The following is a 21,136-nucleotide window of genomic DNA, read 5'->3' as shown; positions in this document are numbered from 1 at the left end:
TTGGTCACATACTTGGACAAATTTTGGAGAAATTCATTCTCCCTACTCAGATGTGCCTACTTCAACATGTGGATGATCTTCACCTATCTGCGGGACCACACCACCACTTGGCAATCAAGGGTTGTGGACATCAAGAAATGTGTAACTTGGGCTGGAGAGATGGCTCAGTGGTTAAGAGCATTGCCTGCTCTTCCAAAGGTCCTGAGTTCAATTCCAGGCAACCACATGGTGGCTCACAACCATCTGTAATGAGATCTGGCGCCCTCTTCTGGCCTTCAGGGAGACATGCAGACAGAATACTGTGCACATAATAAATAAATCAATGGGGGGGGAAGATAAAAAAAAAGGAATGTGTAACTTGTAGAAAACTAGGCGACATAATTGGGGCATCTAGTCAGTCAAAGCCAAGGGTTAGGGCCTGAAAGAACTAGTGGGGACCACTTGCGGTGCTCTCCCTCACTCGGCAGGGTGGTGCCATCCAGCTCACCTGCATGCAACAGTAACGCCCACACAGACAACTTTATTTTCCAGGATGAATTCCCCGTGTTTACTTTTAACTTCAATATGACTAGCAATCCTTCAATTTATCTTGCTTGCTGGTATTATTTAATTAGTTAATTTTCTGTTTTGTTTTGGATAGGGTATCACGTAGCCTCGGCTGGTCTCAAGTTTGCTATGTAGCTAAGGATAACCTTGAACTTATCCTCTGCCTCCATATCTGGAATGCTAAAATTAAAGGTGTATGCCAAAATGCCCAGTTTTTACAGTGCTGGGATCAAACCAAGGGTTTTGTATAAACTAGGCACACTCTGTACTGAGTCACACCGCATCCCTACAGATTGATAGTGATTTTCAGTTTTTTTAATTGGCTTCATAAATCCAAAGGAAACTGGGTATCAGAACTCCTCAGCCATCAAATACATCACCATGGCTTGGTCATACACCTTCCAGTAAAAAAGTACAATATAAATAAACATCACCTAGAATCTCCTGCTGTCTGCACTGACACTGGGCACACAGCATGGAGGTGTGCAGGCTGGACTCAGGCAACCCTGCTGCTAACTGGTCTCCAGCCATGCTTCACTGAGAAATATTATATGGAGATGGAGGAACCACAGCTTGCGCAACTTCCAAAAAGATCATAGATTCAGAGTCCACTTGCTTGCTCTCAGAGACCCAAGTGGAGGCTCTGGAGAGAAGAGGCAGTACAGCCAGCACTCCTCCCGTCACACACACAACAGTAAAGATGGCGGACACAAGTGTCTGATCTGAAACCTCACACTCACAGGGCTCTGCCTGTCCCTGTGGCTCAGGTACTTGGAAAACATTAAACAAAACAGAACAGAACAACACAAGGACAGCTCTTTAAAAAGAAGCCTACTAAAGATAAAGAGGAGGTGTGGTGTAAGCAGCAGTCACGCTGCGGGCAGGGAGAGGGAGTGCAGGATCTGTTCTCTGTACATGACTGTCGCTAGACTGCAGCCACCAGAGCCTCCAGCAGCTTCACTCTTTGTAGCTGTCCTCGCTGTCACTGTCATACTGGCCCTAAGCTCCGGTTACCAACTGTCACTCTGTAGCCCTCTCTCCGTGCCTTACAGTGGCTGTCCCCCAAAGCTTCAGTCTCCTCTACACCTAGAGACTGGCAGAGCCACCTCAGTCCCCAAACCGTCCACATACTGCCATATCTTGTCCTTAGCATCATTAATATTCTCAAAGGTGACAAACCCAATTCCCCAGATCTCTGGGTTTCTCGTTTTCGATCACCAATGAAGAGATATGTCGTATCTTGAAACCTTCCGTCAGTGCTCTTTAGTGTTGAAACTCGGCCCTGTGCTAAAAACCTGAACTTGACCTGATGCTAAGGTGGCCCGCTACGCTGAGTCAGTCAGGACCCTGGGTGTGGGGAGTGGGGTGGGTGGAGACAGTAGGCACACAGGGCCCCAGCCTCCTAAGAGGCAAGTCTGCTAATGAGAGTTTAATTTTCATTATGCCGTCCTACCTAATATAAAATAAACTTTCTAAACTGTTTCCCACATTCATCACATTAAAAATGTCTTTCTTGAAAAATCTTTTTGATATGAATTAAGTATCTTTCAGATCCGTCATTCAATTGTGGTTTCTCTCCAACCCCAGTTACATGATGTTGAGTATGGGACATGCCGCTGCCAGCTTTACCACATTCCTGGCATTTATAGGGTTTCTCGGCAGCTTGAATTTTCTGATATTCCACTGAGGAAGCACTGAGAGCTTTCCCGCATTCAGTGCATCCCCGGGGTTTTTCATCACTCTGAATTGTCCACTGGAGAACAAGTTTTGCACTGTGGCTGAAGGCCCTGCCGTGTCTCTCTCCCGTGGACAGATGGCTGGAGTCATAAACAAAATCTGGGTCACACTCAAACTCCTGTGGGCTCTCTCCCATGTGAGTCCGCTGATGCTGAGTGAGGGCTGATCTCCGGCTGAAAGCCTTCCCGCAGAGCCCACATTCATAAGGCTTCTCTCCAGTGTGAACACGCTGGTGGAGGGTGAGCTGGGAGCTCTGGATGAAGGCCTTCCCGCACTCGGTGCACCGATAGGGCTTCTCCCCGGTATGCACTCTGCGGTGCTGCATCAGAGTGGAACTGCGGCTGAAAGCTTTGCCGCACTCGCTGCAGATATAGGGCTTCTCCCCCGTGTGAATCCGGACGTGCTCAGTGAGATGAGAATTGAAGCCAAAGGCTCTCCCGCACTCACCGCACACGTAGGGCTTCTCCCCGGTGTGAACCCTGTGGTGAAGGAAGAGGCTGGAGCTCTGGCTGAAGGCTTTCCCACACTGAGCGCACTTGTGGGGCTTCTCTCCCGTGTGAATCCTCTGGTGCTGAATGAGGCTAGCATTTCGACTGAACGCCTTTCCACACCAGCTGCAGCCGTGGGGCTTCTCTCCCGTGTGAATCCTCTGGTGCTGAGTCAGCTGGGGACTCTGGCTGAAGGCCTTCCCACAGTCACTGCACTTGTAAGGTTTCTCTCCAGTGTGGATTATACGATGCTGAATAAGACTGGAACTTCTGCTGAAGGCCTTCCCACATTCGTTACACCCAAAAGGCTTTTCTCCAGTGTGAATTCTCTGGTGCAGACGGAGATAGGAATTGAGCCCAAAAGTTTTCCCACAGTCGTCACACTTGAATGGTTTGTTCCCAGTGTGAATTCGCTGGTGCAGAATGAGATTGGAGCTGTGGGTAAAGGACCGCCCACACGGGCCACATTCGTAAGGCTTCTCCCCGGTGTGACTTCTGCGATGCCGACTCAGGTCTGAGTTATATTTAAATGTTTTATTGCATATGTCACATGTAAAGACTCTCTGTCCTGTTTTACTTCTTTGAATTGTAACAACACTTGGGCTTGGACTCACGTGTCTATCAAAAGCAGGAATCTGGGCATTTTCTGGAAGTTCTTTCCTACACACTGGAGAGTCCTCGCTAGCAGCTCTCTTCAGACTCTGAGGAGAACTTCCTTGGTTCTCTTCTTCCTGACCTTTATGGTCACAAGCTTCCTGGGATTCAGGTGTGTGTGAATTAGCCCTTGGGAATTTCTGTGATACTAATTCTGGTGTTTTTACTTCTTCAGAACATTTCTGGTTTAAAATGGATAGCTCCTTCTCAGTCTCAATCTCAGAATCTGTTAAACAAAAACCACGAATAAATTACTAGAGGTAACCTTTGTCAGCAGAAATCACAATTTGTTTGATGTTTCCATAAGCTATTATGCCCCAAGTGTGAAAACACATGCCTTTAATTCTGGCACTTAGGAAGAAGAGGCAGGTGGATCTCTGTGAGTTCAAGGCTGGCCTTATCCACATAGTGAGTTCCAGGACAGCCAGGGCTACATAGGATTCTGTCTCAAGTAAATAAAGAAAAGAAAAATAAAGCTATTATGCAGAAGTCAGGCAATTTAGTAGAAAAATGTGACAGAATCCAGAAATAAAGATGGCCAACAAACAAAATGAAGACAGTAATATTCATTAGTCACTAAACAAATTACCAGTGTTAAATTAGTAAATTAATTTATTCAACAAATACAAGGCCAAGCATATTCTAAATAAGGAATTTAACAAGGAAGACTAACACAGTCTCTGCTCTCAGGAAACTGATTTATAAAGACAGATATTGAAGTTTTGGGTCTTTTGAAACAGAGTTTTGCTAAATAGCTTATGACAGCTTGACATTCATGATTCTGTCACTGAATGCTGGTATTAAGTCACCTGCCACCATGCTTGCGTCAGCAAGCACATTTTAAAAAAGGAATGGATAAATCATGTAACATGGAAAAACCTCATGGGCTCATTCTCAGTCTACATGGTAGAAAGTCCCAAGAGGAAGAGTGTACCAGAACAACTAAACATGCCAGCCAGCAGTGCAGGTGCTGACACAAACGCTGGAGCCGAGAGAGAAAGTGCTGAGTCCAAGAATGAAAGAAAGAGCTCTCACACGGGGGTGGGGGCGCTGGGGGGCGGGGTGGGGCTGGAGAGATGGCTCAGAGGTTATGAGCATTGACTGCTCTTAAAGAGGTCCTGAGTTCAATTCCCTGCAACCACAAGGGGCTCACAACCATCTGTAAGGAGATCTGATGTCCCCTTCCGGCCTGCAGGCATACATGCAGACAGAACACTGTATACATAATAAATAAAACAAATTAAAAAAAAATTCTCACCATACCAAGAGCAAAAAGTGGGTGACAGAGACAGGCACGGAAGGTATTACACAGAGGCTGAGAAGACTGGACTTAAGAACAGGTAGATGGCCGGGTGGTGGTGGCACACACCTTTAATCCCAGCACTCAGGAGGCATAGGCAAGCGGATCTCTGTGAGTTCGAGGCCAGCCTGGTCTACAAGAGCTAGTTCCAGGACTGGCTCCAAAGCAACACAGAGAAACCCTGTCTCAAAATAAATAAAATTAAATTAAACCTGAATTTAGGTAGCTTTAAAAAAATATATAGATTACATACCTTTAGTCCTCAAATTACTCTCTAAGAAGTTATCCAAGAATCAAAAGCCTTCCTTTGACTTCTGTAAGTATCCCATGAGTGCATTTGTATACACACACACACACACACACACACAGAGTAAAAAAAAAAAGTTTTAAAGGAATTTACCTCATGTTAATGTTCATGTGTGTGAAATGAATGAGCAAGGCAGTAACTGACATGCATTTCATAACTGTGGGGAGAAAGGACACATGTTCAAAACTCAGATGCCTGTCTAAACCAACCTCTACTCGTATAACAGAATACCTTTCCACACAGTAATGGAAGAACACATAATTAAAGGAGAGTCTATGATATATTATAAAAATGAGTAAGTTCCAAAATTTGACATACAGAATCAGCCAACTTTTACTGAGAGAAAAACACATGTATGTGCTATTTCTTCCTTAAATGTTTAGTGCAAACTGGTGAAGCCATCTGGGCTTGGCACTTTCTCTGAGGAAAGTTTTAATTACTGAGTCAAGACTGAAAATCGGGTGCAGTGCACTCAGCACTGGAGAGATGCAGGCAGGAGGACCAATAGTTCAAGGTTGGTTATTCTTGGCTATACGGCATGTTTGAGCCCACGAGATACTGCTCCTCAAAGTCAAAGAGGAGGGCCTGCCAGACGGTTTAGTCGGTAAAGGGCCTGCTGCCACATCTCAAAGTTTGAGTTTGGTCTCTGAAGCCTACGTATCAGAAGGAAAAAACCGACTTCAGCCAAGCTGTCTCTGACCTCTACACGCATACTGTGGTATAATCCACCCCATCTCTGTAACTTACAAACATCATATAAATATAAAACCTTAAACAAAAATTTAAAAAAAAAGCAAAAAGAAGGCTAGAGAAGAAAGAAATGTTTTTGGTATTTTTGAGATTAGATCTTGCTTACACAACCCAGGTTACTCAAGGTCAAGGCACTCTTCCTGCCTCAGCCTCCTGAGGACAAGAACGTATGCACACATCACTATGCTCAGAACAAAAGTTAGCCTAGTGATTTTTCACTTATTTGTTTATATGTTGTCTTTCCCTGCATGTGCGCACGTGTCACCTTTGTGCCTGCTGTCCTGAGAGCTCAGGAGAGTCCCTGGAACTGGAGTTACTGGTGGTTATGAGCCACCTGAAGTGGGTGCTGGGAGCTGGACTTGGGTCCTCTGCAAGAGCAGGAGGTGTCGTTAACTGATAAACCATCTCTCTAGGCCCCCATAATAACCTTTAACATTTACTTATTGTGTGTGTAGGTCGAAAAGACAACATATGAAAGTCTATTTCCTCCTCCAATCATTTGGGCCCTATGGGCCAAACTCAGGACCTTGGGCTCGCCAGCATGTGCTTTAATTTGGTGAGCCAAATCCCTTAGGCCTGAAAAAAATCTTTTGAAAACGGTTCTTTAAAAAAGCCAGTGCTGCCTCTGTTGCAGCACAGGTCCAGGTGGCCAATCTGGCACTGCGACTAGAGCCCCATAGTGGACAGTGACGACTGGTAGTGGAGGACAGGAACAGGGCTAGGTTACCCGGGAAACATCTAGGAGGAAAGTCAGAACCACCACAAGCCGATCATGAACAAGTATGAGTGTGAGTTCGTGTGTTGGACACCTGAACACTCCAGGTACAGATGTGTACCTGGGATGGTGGGGTTGGAGTGTAATCTAGACCCTTTCCTCACTGCTGGGAATGAATTTACGGGCCTAATCCTGCCCGTGACTTCCATCATTCATTGCCATCTGCCAGATGGAAGCTATATGAACTAACTTTCACTGACAGCTGGAGCTGTTCTCCCAACTGTATCCCAGGCTCTATTTCTCTGCTTACATTATATGAGAAATGATAAACAACATTTCAATCATTGCTCCTAAAGAAGCCTCAAAGGCAAGCAAGCAAGTGAGCAAACAAACAAAAAAACCAACAACAACAAAAAAACAAAGCCTAGAAAAATCTTTCAAACATCAGACATCAGCTGAGTATCTACAATATATAAAAATTGCAGATTAAACAGTAAAACCCCTGAGACAATCCATATATTAAATGAGTTAATGACCTGAATAGGTAGTTCTTAGAAAAAATAGAAATGGTATCAGGTATGGTGGTCAGCCCTGTTACCACAGCACTTAAGAAATGAAGACAAAAGATCAAGGTTATTCTCAGCTACATGATTTTCATGCCAAACTGGGCAACAACTCAGTCTCAAAAAAAAAAAAAAAAAAAAAAAAGTAAGAAGAAATGGCTACTATTTGAGAAGATGTCCAGCATCCTCAGACAACAGTGAAATCTAAACTGAACATGCTTTGAAATTCCATCTCACTCCACAACAGCTGTCATCAGGAAGACAAGTAACTAATGCTGAGGAGAATTTGAAAACAACCCTACACTGCTGTGGGAATGCAAATTGGTGAATTCAGTATGGAAATCAGTAGAGAGAACCTCCTCAAAAATACTAAGGTTCTCTGTAAGTTTGAGGCCAACACAGTCTACAACAGAGTAAAAGTTTCAGGACAGCCAGCACTAAATAGACTCTGTCTCAAAAAACAAAACAAGCCGGGCGGTGGTGGCGCATGCCTTTAATCCCAGCACTGGGGAGGCAGAGGCAGGCGGATCTCTGTGAGTTCGAGACCAGCCTGGTCTACAAGAGCTAGTTCCAGGACAGGCTCCAAAACCACAGAGAAACCCTGTCTTGGAAAAAAACAAACAAACAAACGAACAATAAAACCATTAAAAATAAATGCACATGAGGCCCAGCTATACCACTCTTGATCATATACTCTTGTCACAGTATTCTCAGAAGCTAGGAAATGGAGCCAGCCAATATCTAACAGATAAATGGATAAAGAATGGATAAATGTGGTATATATACACAATGGAATTTACTTTAGTTGTAAAGGAAAATGGATGGAACTAGAAATCATTGTGTTTGGTGAAATAAGCCAGACATATGGTGGCTCACAATCATCTGGAACTCAAGTACCGAGAATCTGGTGCCCTCTTCCGGCCTTTGAAGGCACCAGGCATGCAATGGTGCATATCCATACATGCAGAGAAAATACACATAAAGTAAATCTTTTAAAAAATATTATCTTCCCCCTATTTTCTGAGATATTAATAATTTTATTCATGCCCAAGAATTCAGTGTGGCTACCATCCATAGTTCATAGTGCACTGGGGTAACCACACTTAATGTGGTCACCAAACTCAATACTGCAAACATAGAATAATCAAGATCTACCCAAGGGGCTCAGACATCTACTAGCTGCTGTGAGGTCTCACCAATCAGAAAAACCATCATTAATGCAGGATCCCCTTCCACCAAAGCAGTCACAGCTCTAGGATTCACACAGAAGCAATCACAGCTCTGCAAATGCCCAAAAACCTCTCAGTTGTGGAATAGGATACAAAAAGAAAAAAAAAAAAAAGGAACAAAACAACTTAGGCTTCTCCAAATTAAGAGCTGCATGATGTCATCTTTTAGGAAGTGAGTAACTAGACACAAGAGCTCAATACCACGTTGCAATTCTCGCCCCAATCTGGTTCTAACCATCTACAACCTCACTCTTCTATAAGCCTGAAAGCTGAAACGTTAATGATATTCTCTGGCTTCCACATGTGTGCCCATGGGCAAGTACATTCACACACTCACACGCGTGCAACACACACGTTTCTCTGTGTGGGTATACGCGAGTGCAGATGCCTAAGGAGACCAGAAGCCTTAAGTCCCCTGGAGCTGGAATTACTGAGTTGTTTTTTGTTGTTGTTTTTTTTTTAGACAGGGTTTGTGTAGCTTTGGAGCCTGTCCTGGAACTTGCTCTGTGTAGACCAGGCTGGCCTTGAACTCAAAGAGATTCACCTGCCTCTGCCTCAGGAGTGCTGGGATTAAAGTATATGCACCATCACCACCGGGCTTCTCTCTGCTTCCTAAGAACACGATGTGACTGTGAGCAGTAATACACCATTCCTGAAGTTGCTCACCTGTATTTTGTCACAGTAATTGCTACAATATTACAGAACATCTGCAATGCTGGTAGCTAAAAGGGTAGATACTTAACCCTACCTGTTGAAACAGCCTCCAGTTTTCTTTTATGTACATGTTCATGTACATGCATGTGTGTATGTAAACTAGAGAGAGGATATTTTCCTTTAGAAGCTGACACCTTGTTTGTTGAGACAGGGAGCCTCAGTGGCCTGCAACTTGTGTAATAGGCTACACTGGCTGGCCAAGTAGCTCCAAATATGCTTGCCTCTGCCTCCCCAGCACCAAGATTACAAATGCATGTCTGCCTCTTTAATGTGCCTAGAGATCCAACTCAGGCCCTCACTCTTGAAATGTAAGCTACTTCCCCAGACCCTATCCCTGAACTAGTTTTTTCTTTCTTTTTCTTATTTATTATATATAGTGTTCTGCCTGCATGTACGCCTACACACCAAACGGCATCAGATCCCATTATAGATGGTTGTGAGCCACCATGTGGTTGCTGGTAATTAAACTCAGGACCTCTGGAAGAAGAGGCAGTGCTGTTAACCTCTAAGCCATCTCTCCAGCTGCTCCCAAACCCCGCCGTTTTTTTGAGACAGGGTCTCACTATGTAGCTTAGCTAGTATTCCTGTTTCTGCCTCCTGAATGCTGAGTTAGTTGTGTGCCACCACTTTAGGCCACTTGACACAAGTTAGAGACTAGTTAGAAGACTTCTTTGGTTGCCTCTATTAGTGACTGTTTCATTTCTATAAGGAAATACCTGAAGTAAAGAACGTATAAAGGGAAAACCTAACTCATGATCCTGAAGGTTTTAGCCCAAGATGCATTGCTGTGGGCCTCGGGACAAGGTGACCAGATGGCAATGGGGAAGGAAGTATTCAACAGAGTCAACTCTTACACTGTGAACCACAAGTAAGGGAGAACCAGCTGTGGTCCATGTGGTTCCACTGGTCCCCAGTGACTTAACACATGAACATTGAGGGACACTTGACCAAACCACAGCATTGCCTGAATTCTGCAACTACTCCCCCTAAGTTCCTGCATGGAAGCCAATTTCACAACCCCTTTTTCCATCCCTGGGTGGCCAACTGTAGACCAGGCTGGCTTCACACTCAGATCTGCCTGCCCCTGCTTCCTGAGGGCTGGTATTAAAGTGTGTACTATTACCGCTCAGCTAAACTGGTAATTTTAAAACCTAGATTAAACCGCCAGCACAAAACTTTACCATGTTCTTTGGAGTCTTCCTTTTGTGTTCACTCAGCTCTCATCCAAGTTTCTGCCATAGTCCTGAACCCCACTTAGCTGTGGGGCATTCTGTGTACCCTTAGGTCTGTCAGCAATAAAATCTCCATTTCCTGTTTTTTTTTTTTTTCCTGAGGCAGTATTCTTCAAAAGGGAAGACCAAAACAAAAAACTAGAACAAAAATTGTGGAGAAACAACAGAGATTCCTCCCCATATGCTAATAGAAAACACATATAACCATAAATTCAGTGTTTAGTCTCTGAAGGAACAACTTTGCTCTGAATCTCGAATGCTGAAGAAATCATGAGCTATTATTCCAGCATATGTGTCACACTGGGGTCCCTACACAATGGCCTATCCTTATTACCCAAACGCCACAGTTTAGGGCTTAGTCTTTTAAAAATATTTATTGTATGTGTATGTGTGATGTGTATGTTAGGGAACACGTGGCATGGTAAACAGATGAGAACTGGGACAACCCCCAGGAGCTGGTTCTCTTCCTCACTTACATGGGTCCTGGATATCAAACTCAGGTTGCCAGGTTTGTGTGTCAAGTGCTTTTCCACTTGGGCCATCTTGCTGGCCCAGGGTTCAGTCTTGTTGTACACTGGATGGGCTTTGACAAAGCAATGACATGGATTCACCATGGCAGTGCCACCCAAGTGTTTGACGCTGTAAAACGTGGTGTTCCACCTAGTTCCTTCCAACTCTTTCTTAAACTTTTTTTAAAATATTTATTTATTTATTGTGTATACAATATTCTTTCTGCGTATATGCCTGAAGGCCAGAAGAGGGCACCAGACCTCATTACAGATGGTTGTGAGCCACCATGTGGTCGCCGGGAATTGAACTCAGGACCTTTGGAAGAGCAGGCAATGCTCTTTTTTTTTTTTTAAAGATTTATTTATTAATTATGTATACAACATTCTGCCTCCGTGTATGCCCGCACGCCGGAAGAGGGCGCCAGATCTCATTACAGATGGCTGTGAGCCACCATGTGGTTGCTGGGAATTGAACTCAGGACCTCTGGAAGAGCAGCCAGTGCTCTTAACCACTGAGCCATCTCTCCAGCACCCCTTCCAATTTTTTCACTGCTTCCTGGCAATCACTGTTTTACCATCCCTAGTTGTTTTGCTTTTTAAGGAAAAAGGGTTGATATAAGATCTCATGTTGCTGGGCAACATGCTTTTAATTCAGCACTCAGGAGGCAGAGCAAGAGTATCTGAGGCCCTGTCTCAAAAATCAAAAACAAACAAACAAACAAACAAACAAATCTCATGTTGTTTATGCTAGCCTTGACTTGCTATGTAGCCCAGAATGATTCTTAAGTCCTGACCCTCCTGCTTCTACTTTCCTAGTGTTAGGACAACATGTGTGGCTATATAGTTTTGCCTTAAGAATGTCATAGAAGGTGCTGGAGAGATGGCTCAGTGGTCAAAAGCACTGGTTACTCTATCAAAGGGTTAGGTTGTGGCTCATAACCATTTGTAACTCCAGTTCCAGAGGACCCAGTGCCCTCTTCTGGCCTCTAAGGGTATTGAATAAATGTACTGAACAGACATTCATGCAATTAAAACACCCATAAACATAAAAATAAGATCTTCAGGGGGCTGGAGAGATGGCTCAGTGGTTAAGAGCATTGCCTGCTCTTCCAAAGGTCCTGAGTTCAATTCCCGGCAACCACATGGTGGCTCACAACCATCTGTAAAGAGGTCTGGTGCCCTCTTCCGGCCTGCAGGCATACATGCAGAAAGAATATTGTATACATAATAAATAAATATTTAAAAAAAATAAGATCTTCAGCTGCGAGGTGGTGGTACACACCTTTAATCCCAGCCCACGGGAGGCAGAGACAGGCGAATCTCTGTAAGGTCAACCTGGTCTACACAGAGAGTTCCAAGAAAATCAAGGCCACGAAGAAAGATCCTGGAGAGATGGCTCAGAGGCTAAAAGCACTGGCTACTTTTCAGAGGTCCTGAGTTCAATTCCTGGCAACCACATGGTGGCTCACAACCATTTATAATAAGATCTGGTGTCTGTTTCTGGTATGCAGATATACACAGACAGAACACTGTATACATAATAAATAAGATTCTACTTAAAAAGAGAGAGATAGAGACAGCTTTTCTCCAACTACCACGTCAGGACAAAGGGAGATTATCATCCATAACTGAGATCATCCTTACTTGATACTCTCAGCCTACAAAACAGGGATAAAATAATTTTGTTGGTCAAGCAGTTAGTTATAGCAGCAGAGTATGAGCAAACCAGGACTGCTGCAAGCCAGGACTGTTGGTTTTTTGTAATTTTTTAAAACTGGTATGTAGATATCTAGTATTTGTTGATGACTATTCTTTCTCCATTGTATCCTCTGTTCCCTTATCAAAGGTCAGTTGATATTTATGTAGTCCTTTATACCTGCATTGTCCGTGCTGCTCCAATGACTGCGGATCATTTATCTTTGCCAATACCCCACTGCCTTGGTAATTAAAGCTTTGTAGTTAAGTCCTGAAATCAGGTAGTATGATGAGTTCAGCTCTTCTGCTTCAGTAATGAGCTATTTGGAGTCTTTTCCTTTGCCATATGAATATTGAAATGCTTGTTGATAGCCACCAAATAACATATCCTGCTGACAGTTTTATTTGGATTGTACTGAATCTATAGATCAAGTTGGAAAAAGTTAACATCTTGACAATATTCTTCTATACATAAACATAGATTTTTCTTCATATATTTCCTCTTCTGGTATGTTTTTAATAGGCTTTGGTATTTTTCCACTTAGATTTTGAATCTATTAGGTAAGCACATTTTGAATGTGCTATGAATTTCATCTTTGGAGTGCTTATATAATTTAACAGTTTTTCTTTTTTAAAAGATGGGGGGCCAGGCATAGTGGTGCATACCTTTAATCCTAGAACTTGGGAGGCAGGGGAAGGTCTCTGTGAGTTTGAAGTCAGTCTGATCTAGTGAATTCCAGGATAGCCAGAGCTACATAGTGAGACCCTGTCTAAGAAAAAGAAAAAGAGAAAGAAAGAGAAAGGTGGGGAGCATGCTACTTGCAAGCCTTGGTTCTCCCCTTCTACCGTCTAGGTCCTGGGGAGCATATTCAGGTTCTCAGGCTTGGCAAGGTTCTTTATCTGCTGAACCACCTTGCCTGTCTTTATGTTATTTTACCTTAAACTGCACTTGGCCAGGCATGAGGACACACACTTAAAGCACTCAGGAAGCAGAAGCAGGGGAATCTCTGTGAATCTGAGGCCAGCCTGGTCTACACAGGACGTCTAGGCCAGCTGTGGCTACAGAGAAGAGTGTCTCAAGCTCTCTTTCAAACAGGAAGCAACAGCAACAACGGTCAACAAAATCAAAATTCACCAGTAGGTGTTCATTTCAGGCACCAAGAGATCAGCTGACTTACATATTCTGTGCCATGAAACTTCGTACTTACCAGTTCCTGGAGTTGTTTTGTAAATAACTCCCAAGAACAGGAGGGAGAATCAAGAGAGGCCTATTCCCACACAGTTCTTTTTATACACAGTTAAATTATTTTCTTGAGAATTGTTCCATCTGTGGTCATAAGCGATACCTGTGTGCAGTTTGCTTTTCTTGTATCATCTCTAATTTTGCCGCTAAGGTGACAGTGGCCTCACAGCCACCAGCTGCTTTTACTTTTCTCTCCTTAAAGAGCGTAGAGAATTGCTATCATTTCTTGTTTATCAGATCACAATGGCGCTCTCTTGAAACAGGCACATTATTAAAATACATGTCTTTGAGCCGGGCGGTGGTGGCGCACGCCTTTAATCCCAGCACTGGGGAGGCAGAGGCAGGCGGATCTCTGTGAGTTCGAGACCAGCCTGGTCTACAAGAGCTAGTTCCAGGACAGGCTCCAAAACCACAGAGAAACCCTGTCTCGAAAAACCAAAAAAAAGAAAAAAAAATACATGTCTTTTCAGATGTTCTTTTCTTCTTGTGGAGTTTTGGGAGATTATTTTTCAAGGAATTGGTTCATTTCATATTATCAAATCTTTGAGTGAAGAACTGTTCATACCATCCGTTTATTATTCTTTAAATGTTCATGAGATGTAGCTGTAATGATGATCTCTTTCAGTCTTTTAAAGATGTATTTATGTATCTTTACGTATATGGGTACTTTGTATGTGTATCTGCACACTAGAAAAGGGCTTTGGGCCGAGCAGTGGTGGCACATGCCTTTAATCTCAGCACTCGGGAGGCAGAGGCAGGAGGGTTCTCTGTGAGTTCGAGGCCAGCCTGGTCTACCAAGTGAGTTCCAGGACAGGCTCCAAAGCTACAGAGAAACCCTGTCTTGAAAAAAAAAAAAAAATGAAACAAAAAAGGCATTGGATCCCATGGGGTTACAGTTATAGACAGTTGTGAGCTGCCATATGGGTACTGGGATTTGAACTCTGAAAGAGCAGCCAGTGAACCTTTAATCCGCCTCCTTTGTCTCCACCACCATCTGGCTAGCACAGAGTTTTTGTTTTGTTTTTAACGTTTTAATAGCTAAAGTTTAGGCTGAAAATATTCATTCAACCCACCACCGCAAGCCTTATGGTCCTTGAGGATTGGAGGTAATTCTAATGATACATTATTTTTCTTTTAGGAGGGGAGTTTGATACCTACAGGATTTCTTATTTCAGATTTCAAAATAAGCTGGGATTTCCACATAAACCCTTTTAATGCCTGTTCCTAATATTTTACCTCCCTGGGCTTTACACACAGAGTCAGAGATGTCAGCCCAGACGGACAGCCATGATTTTGCTAACCCAGTACACTGTCCAAGAAATAAAGAAGGATCACTAGCTTCTGTCGTCCCCGAACCCCCCCCCCCCCCCCCCCCCCCCCCCCCCCCCCCCCTCGCCCGCCAACATGCCTTTGTTGTTCTAGGGGTCTGGGGAGGCTAAGGGAATTTCTGTAGCTTGTAGTACTCACGAGAGGGTGGGTCGCTAACAGCTATAGAATTAACAGCCACTGGGAGGTCCCCAATCAGAGGTGCCACTCTCCTCAGGCTCCAAGAGTACTGGCTGCCCACGTTATGCCTTTTGAGGTTTCCAACCCCCTCCCATATTTTCCAAATGAAGGAAATCTCTGGTCCCTGTTTATAGGAAGATGAAGCTGCTAGAGTCTTGGCTCTGGATATAACCATATCTACCTAAGACAATACTACCAACATTACCTAATACAAAGTTCACCAAAGAGCATTTATTCTTTGCTTCATAAAGTTTTTTAAAGTAGGCTGGTCATATCTGAAAACACAACATTCCTGGCAAAGCCTTGGTAACGTAATCATCTTTGCTAACTATATCCCGGATTAGTGAACGAAGAGCTTAACGCAAAACAGAAAAGTGCTTCAAATCTGAGGGGAACCCACCCTGTAACTGGAGGAAGGTCAGTAGTGCCTTTGCCATTACTCGGGATCACATGGTCTCCCACAGACGGGAAAGGCTGAATAAAGCAGGCGAGAAGATCAAATCTCACAGAAATCCATTTGGGACCTTTTAAACTCCAACACAAGAATGAGTGGAGTTCAAGTTAACATGGTTTCTAGAAAAGGGATCAGTTAACTGAGCAGGGAACAAAAGGATGGAAGAAGAATGGAAGAAAGCCCCTACAGAGGTAAAACCACCTGGGATTACACATCTGCCTGCCCCAAAACAGTGAAGGACTTAGCCTCGCCAATGCAACGCCCACTGACTGCCCCCAGGTCCCCTCCAAAGAGAAACTATAGAAAAGCAAACTGTGGATCAGAGAGACATGGCCACGAGATCTTTCTGGAATACTCCTGTTTTTGTCTTAAATTGTTTATCACCTCCTCCCCCAAGTCTACTCAGTTCTACTTCAGCTGGTTAAAGCCACATAAAACTCTCATCTTTTTTATACAAAGAACTACACATTTACTACATCAATTTCTATAGAAAGCACTGCTCTCATCGCATTCCACAAATGTTGGCAAGTAGAATTTTAACTTAGTGCAAAGTATTTTAAAATTTCTGAGATTGCCTTTGGACCATCTATTGTTGAGTCACGTGGAGTGGTGTCCACCTGCGATCCCAGGAGTCTGAAGCAGGAACTATGAGAGAGGCCAAGCTGACCTGAATACGAGTGTCTCAAAAGGAAGAATATTTTCCTGCCTTCCAGTTTCTGTTGCAAGGCAATCAGATGTGAGTGAAAGAGCAGCAGTGAGCAGGTCCCAGCGATATGCTCAGGACCAGGGGAGGGGAAAGGACCACAGCACAGGCAGACCTCACTTTCTGTGAGCTGTGCTCCACAGACAGACTAACTAGAGGGCACTGGGATTCTCCTTCCTTGGTTCAGCAAGGCAGTGGGCAAATTGTTTCTCTGGAGGGTAGCAGTGTTGGGTCCTTTATAATACTGTATGATGAAATTTAAAGTTGTGTATGTATACACACGCACCCACATATATATTCTTTATGGCTAAAATAAAGGATGGTAGGATGCTATAAAAGAAAAGGGAACAGAGAAATAAGAAATATTCAAAAAGGAAATAAGTGCAAAACCTAGAGGCATGGTGGTTAAGTCCAGAACTTGGGAGGTGTAGATAGAAGGATCAGGAGGTTAAGGCCAGATTCAAATGCACAGTAAGTCTGAAGCCCTCCTAGGCTGCATGAGAGCCTGTGTCAAAACAAAAACAAGAAGTCAGGTGTCGTGGTGCACTTGGGAAGCAGACATAGGTGGATCTCTGTGAGTTCAAGGCCAGTTTGGTCCACATGGTGAGTTCTAGGACAGCTAGGGCTACATAGAGAGACCCTGGCTCAAGTCAAAATAGAAAACAAACTAAAAAACAGAACAAAACCCCAAGAAAGTAACAACAACAACAGCAAAGTTATTATCTACTAAATACCGCACTATGGTGAGGGGTGCAGCTCAGTGGTAGAGTGCTTGCCTAGCATGAGAGAGTCTCTAGGTTCTATCCCCAACACTGGAGCATAAAAGGAGAGGAAGGGATGGAAGCAAGAAAAGAGTTAAAGATGAACACAAAAATTAAAAGATAAAATGGATAGAAAATGGGACCCAACTGTGTGCTATCTGGAAGACAGATACTTTAAATATAAAGTGAAATTAACTAGATGGAAAAGATACTCCATGCTAACAGAAACAGAAAGAAGGGGGGAGCTGCTATGCTCGTAGCACCTAAAATGTATCTCTTATCTCATAAATGAGAACAAATCAATAACAGACACTGAATAAATCCAAGGGAAAGTAAACTTTACATCCTTGGATATTCTTAGCAACTGAAAAAAATAAACAAGTAAACAACCAAAAAAAAAAAAAAAAAAAAACAAGACACCCTGGGGAAAACATTCAACTGAAATGACATCGCACAATCCTGTAACTACAGAACACCAACAATTCCCATCTCCTTTTACATGGATATCATGATTTCAATGAGAAATGTCTCCCACAGGCTGATGTATCTGAATACTTGGTCCCTAGCTAGTGGTACTCTTTGGGCGTTTGGAGGCTATGGTGCCTTGCTGAAAGACTTCCGTCCCCATCCATGGTTCTTTTTACCACTTCCTTTTGTAGATGAAATATGATCAGGCTGTGTCCCGACTGCCAGGCTGGCCTCACCTCCTGCTGCCATGACTCTCCCCGCACCTCTGAACTCCAAGCCAAACTAAACAAATCCCTTTCTCTTCTAAGTAGCTTTTTGCCAGGTGATCACAGGTACGGAAGAGTTACTACTACACAGAGTATGCTTACCAAGAGGCCTGGAAGTCCTAAGACATCTAGCAAATATAAGAATGAAACCATACAGAGTTATGCTCCTTGACCACAGTGGAATTACACAATAAACTAAGAACAGTAAGATAGGGCTGGAGAGATGGCTCAGAGGTTAAGAGCACTGACTGCTCTTCCAGAGGTCCTGAGTTCAATTCCCAGCAACCACTTGGTGGCTCACAGCCATCTGTAATGAGATCTGGTGCCCTCTTCTGGCCAGCAAGCATACAGACAGAACCCTGTATACATAATAAATAAATAAATCTTTAAAATAAATAAATAAATAGAATTTAAAAAAAAAAAAAAAAGAACAATTACCCAATTACCTGTCCAAATAGTGATTGGGTCACAGAATTGTTAAAAAAAAAAAAAGCTAATAAGGCCTATGGATAATTCTTGAAATGTATCTAAGCCTGATGGTGCAGGTCTATAATCCTGGGTACTAAGGAGGCTGAGGTTAGATCACAAACCTAAAACTTAAAGTCAGTCTAGACTATAAAGTGAGCTCAAAGCCAGCATGAGCATCTAAGACCCTGTCTCAAAATAAGACACAAAAAGGGCTCAGGATATAGCTCATTGGTATATCATGCATGAATTCATTACCCAGCACTCACATGTGTGCATGCATACATGCGTGTACACACACACGAGGACAGGCCAGAGAGATATATCAGTAGTTAAGAGCACATACAGATCTCCAGAGGACCTGAGTTTGGTACCCAGTACTCATATTTGGCAGCTTGCAATGCCTGTCTCCTAGAGATCTGATGCCTCTGACCTCTGCAGCCACCTGAACTAAAGTATACACATACCACAACACAGACATAAACACATATACAACAGTAGTATTTGTAAAACATGAACTATATTTAAGATTGTACTTTCATAAAGCCTTGCTTTAGACATCCTTAAAAAGAAAAATTAAAAATCAATGATCTAAGCTCCCAATTTTAGAAAAGATAGGCTTCATGCAGCCAATTTCAAATCTGTAAAAACTTGAGATAATAAAAATAGTTCAAAAGAGCCTAAGTAAATCACTCAAAAATGATGATGCATTCATGTTTGGGAAAAGGACCAACAACTAATAAAGGGCAAAGAATTGATGTGATTAACTTTATGAAATAGAGTAACAGCAAACGTGAGGACATGCCTGATGAAGTACGATCCACTCTGACAGTGAGGAACAGAACATGTACAAAACAGGACAGAGAGGAACAAGAGCAGACAACAGAATGAGCCCCAGCAGTAGCCGAGAGTCAAAATACTTAGAGCTGACAATGAAAACAGTCAATAAAATAAAGATTCAGAGGGCTAGGTGTGTTTGCACATGCCTATACTATGATCCTAGCACTTGAGAAGCAGAGGCAGGAGGATGAGGATTTCAAGGCCATCCTTCTTACCACAGCAAGTTCAAAGCCTCCTACCTGAGAGGCTCAGGCAAGGGGAAGGGAGGGAGGGATCTCTAAGGGACATTTTAAAGAGCGCTAACGGGAGGAGTGGTGGTTGCGCGCAAGCTGGGTCTAAAGAACAAATTCCAGGACAGGCTCCAGGTCCAGGCTCCAAAGCTACACAGAGAAACCCTGTCTCGAAAAACTAAAACAGAAAACAAAACAAAACAAAACTGTTAATGATCTAAGCGTGGTGGTATATGCTTTTAGTTCCAGCTACTATGGAGGCCGAGGCTCCAGAAGGGATGACTTGAGCCAAGTGTTTGAGACACACTTGAGAAACACAAAAAGGCCTAGTCTCAAGAACAAGGAAGTATTGCTGACCAACACTGAGGGCTGAAGAGGAAGAGATGAAGGAGGAAGGAGCATGATACAGAACCTGGAGCAAGTAAGAGAAGAGAAAGTATATCCTACAAAAAAGTTCATGAAGGTGTGTAAAAGAACAAATCTTTTAGGACCAGAAACTACAATACTAGTTTTGGTTTTTTCTTTTTGAGCCCTGTAACTAGCTCTGTAGACCAAGCTGGCCCCAAACTCACAGAGATCCGATCCACCTGCCTCTGCCTCCCAAAAGCTGAGATTAAAGGCTTGTGCCACCATCATCTTCTCGCAAATGGCCTGGCAAAGGAAAACTTGTCAAGCACATGCATGCAAGCGCTGTCTTCCCTTAGAGAGGGCGGACTACATACCATCATCATATCTGCCTTCATTTCTAGCCCTCCCTCCAGCTACCAAAGCCAGGGCTCTGGGAGGCCATTCCTGAGACCAGCCTCTAGCTTAGCTCACCTGTCTGGCAACTTCTTAAGACTTCTGCTTCTTCAGGCCCCAGAAGATCCAGGACCCACAGCTCCTCCTCTTGCTCCAGCTGGGAGATCAGCTCTGGCTTAGGGACTGGAAATCCTGTTAAGGATAAGGACCCTGGATGAGCTGCTGCCGCCTCTAGGGCTGGAGCAGGACCCTGCCTGCTGGGTCCTGCACTCCAGATAGAGAACATTCTGCCTGCATGGGCACACTGGTCAGGGGAGACCAAGGGGCAAAGAGTTCAAATGCCTAAGAATTCCTATTGTTAGACAGGGAAAGGGATGACACTCTGAGGTTATTGGAAAATCGTCCCTAGAACTAGGCAGACTGGTCCCTGGGGACAAGAGCAGGATCCTCTTTCCTTTGGGAATCAAAGGGCCAAATCAGCCCCAACATCCCTTAGAGACTCCCCACTGTGAGCCAGGGCTCCAGGGCACTTCTCACCCAGTGAGGCCACGTTCCCATAGTTCTCCAACATCACATCCCGGTAGAGCGCCCGCTCCTGGGGGCCCAGCTGCTGCCCTTCTGCCCTGGAGAAGTACACAGCCACATCCTGGAAGGTCAGAGGCATCTCTCCCTGGAATGACAATATGCTGCACCAGGGTGTGGCTTCTTGATTTCTCATGGGGGTAGCAGAGCTGCGACCAGGGGACCAGGTAAGGGCCGATAGGACACAGAGGGCTATCCCTGCATCCTAGTCCTTTTCAGCTTCACTATCGGCTCGCCTCACAGCTCTACAGGAGACAGCTTGTGACCAGGGCAGGAGGGAGAAAGAGAAACTCACCGGAGCCCCCGAGCAGGACTTGGCAGCCATCTGGCCCGTGAACCACCTTGGAATCCGTGGCAGGCAGGAGGCAGCCCCAGCCTGAGGCCTCTCCAACTTACACTCGGGAAGAGAAAACAGACAAACTCGGCCCCATTCAGCTG

The 21,136-nt window shown here is 44.0% G+C and overlaps 1 protein-coding gene across 2 annotated transcripts; it reads right to left on the bottom strand.

The window, feature by feature from the left end:
- Window positions 1-519: 519 nt before the first annotated feature.
- On the bottom strand, window positions 520-21,136 carry Znf251 (zinc finger protein 251). 2 transcript variants are annotated; one of them, XM_050145249.1, is made up of 4 exons: window positions 20,994-21,136; window positions 20,654-20,786; window positions 20,195-20,308; window positions 520-3,651 (listed from the first exon to the last, which is right to left on the bottom strand). In XM_050145249.1, the coding sequence occupies exons 1-4, from the start codon at window positions 21,021-21,023 to the stop codon at window positions 2,045-2,047; spliced, it is 1,884 nt and encodes a 627-aa protein (XP_050001206.1). In that variant the 5' UTR covers window positions 21,024-21,136; the 3' UTR covers window positions 520-2,044. The 2 variants fall into 2 exon arrangements, with proteins under 2 accessions (XP_050001206.1, XP_050001204.1); XM_050145247.1 differs by lacking the exon at window positions 20,994-21,136 and having other exon boundaries at window positions 20,654-20,987.

This window comes from Alexandromys fortis, unplaced genomic scaffold (genome assembly GCF_014885135.2).
Source record: "Alexandromys fortis isolate MF-2015 unplaced genomic scaffold, M_Fortis_MF-2015_v1.1 scaffold_2_1_26212458, whole genome shotgun sequence".
Classification (NCBI taxonomy): Eukaryota; Metazoa; Chordata; class Mammalia; order Rodentia; family Cricetidae; genus Alexandromys; species Alexandromys fortis.
This window is presented reverse-complemented; position numbering and strand designations above follow the sequence as displayed.

Bases quoted from the DNA above. Each gene is read 5' to 3' on its own strand.
- Znf251 (XM_050145247.1), bottom strand. From the start codon at position 20,834: ATGAGAAATCAAGAAGCCACACCCTGGTGCAGCATATTGTCATTCCAG. The intron at 20,309-20,653 runs GTGAGAAGTGCC...TATCCTTAACAG, and splicing joins TGGGAACGTGGCCTCACTGG to GATTTCCAGTCCCTAAGCCA. The intron at 3,652-20,194 runs GTGAGCTAAGCT...TTTGTTTAACAG, and splicing joins CTTAAGAAGTTGCCAGACAG to ATTCTGAGATTGAGACTGAG.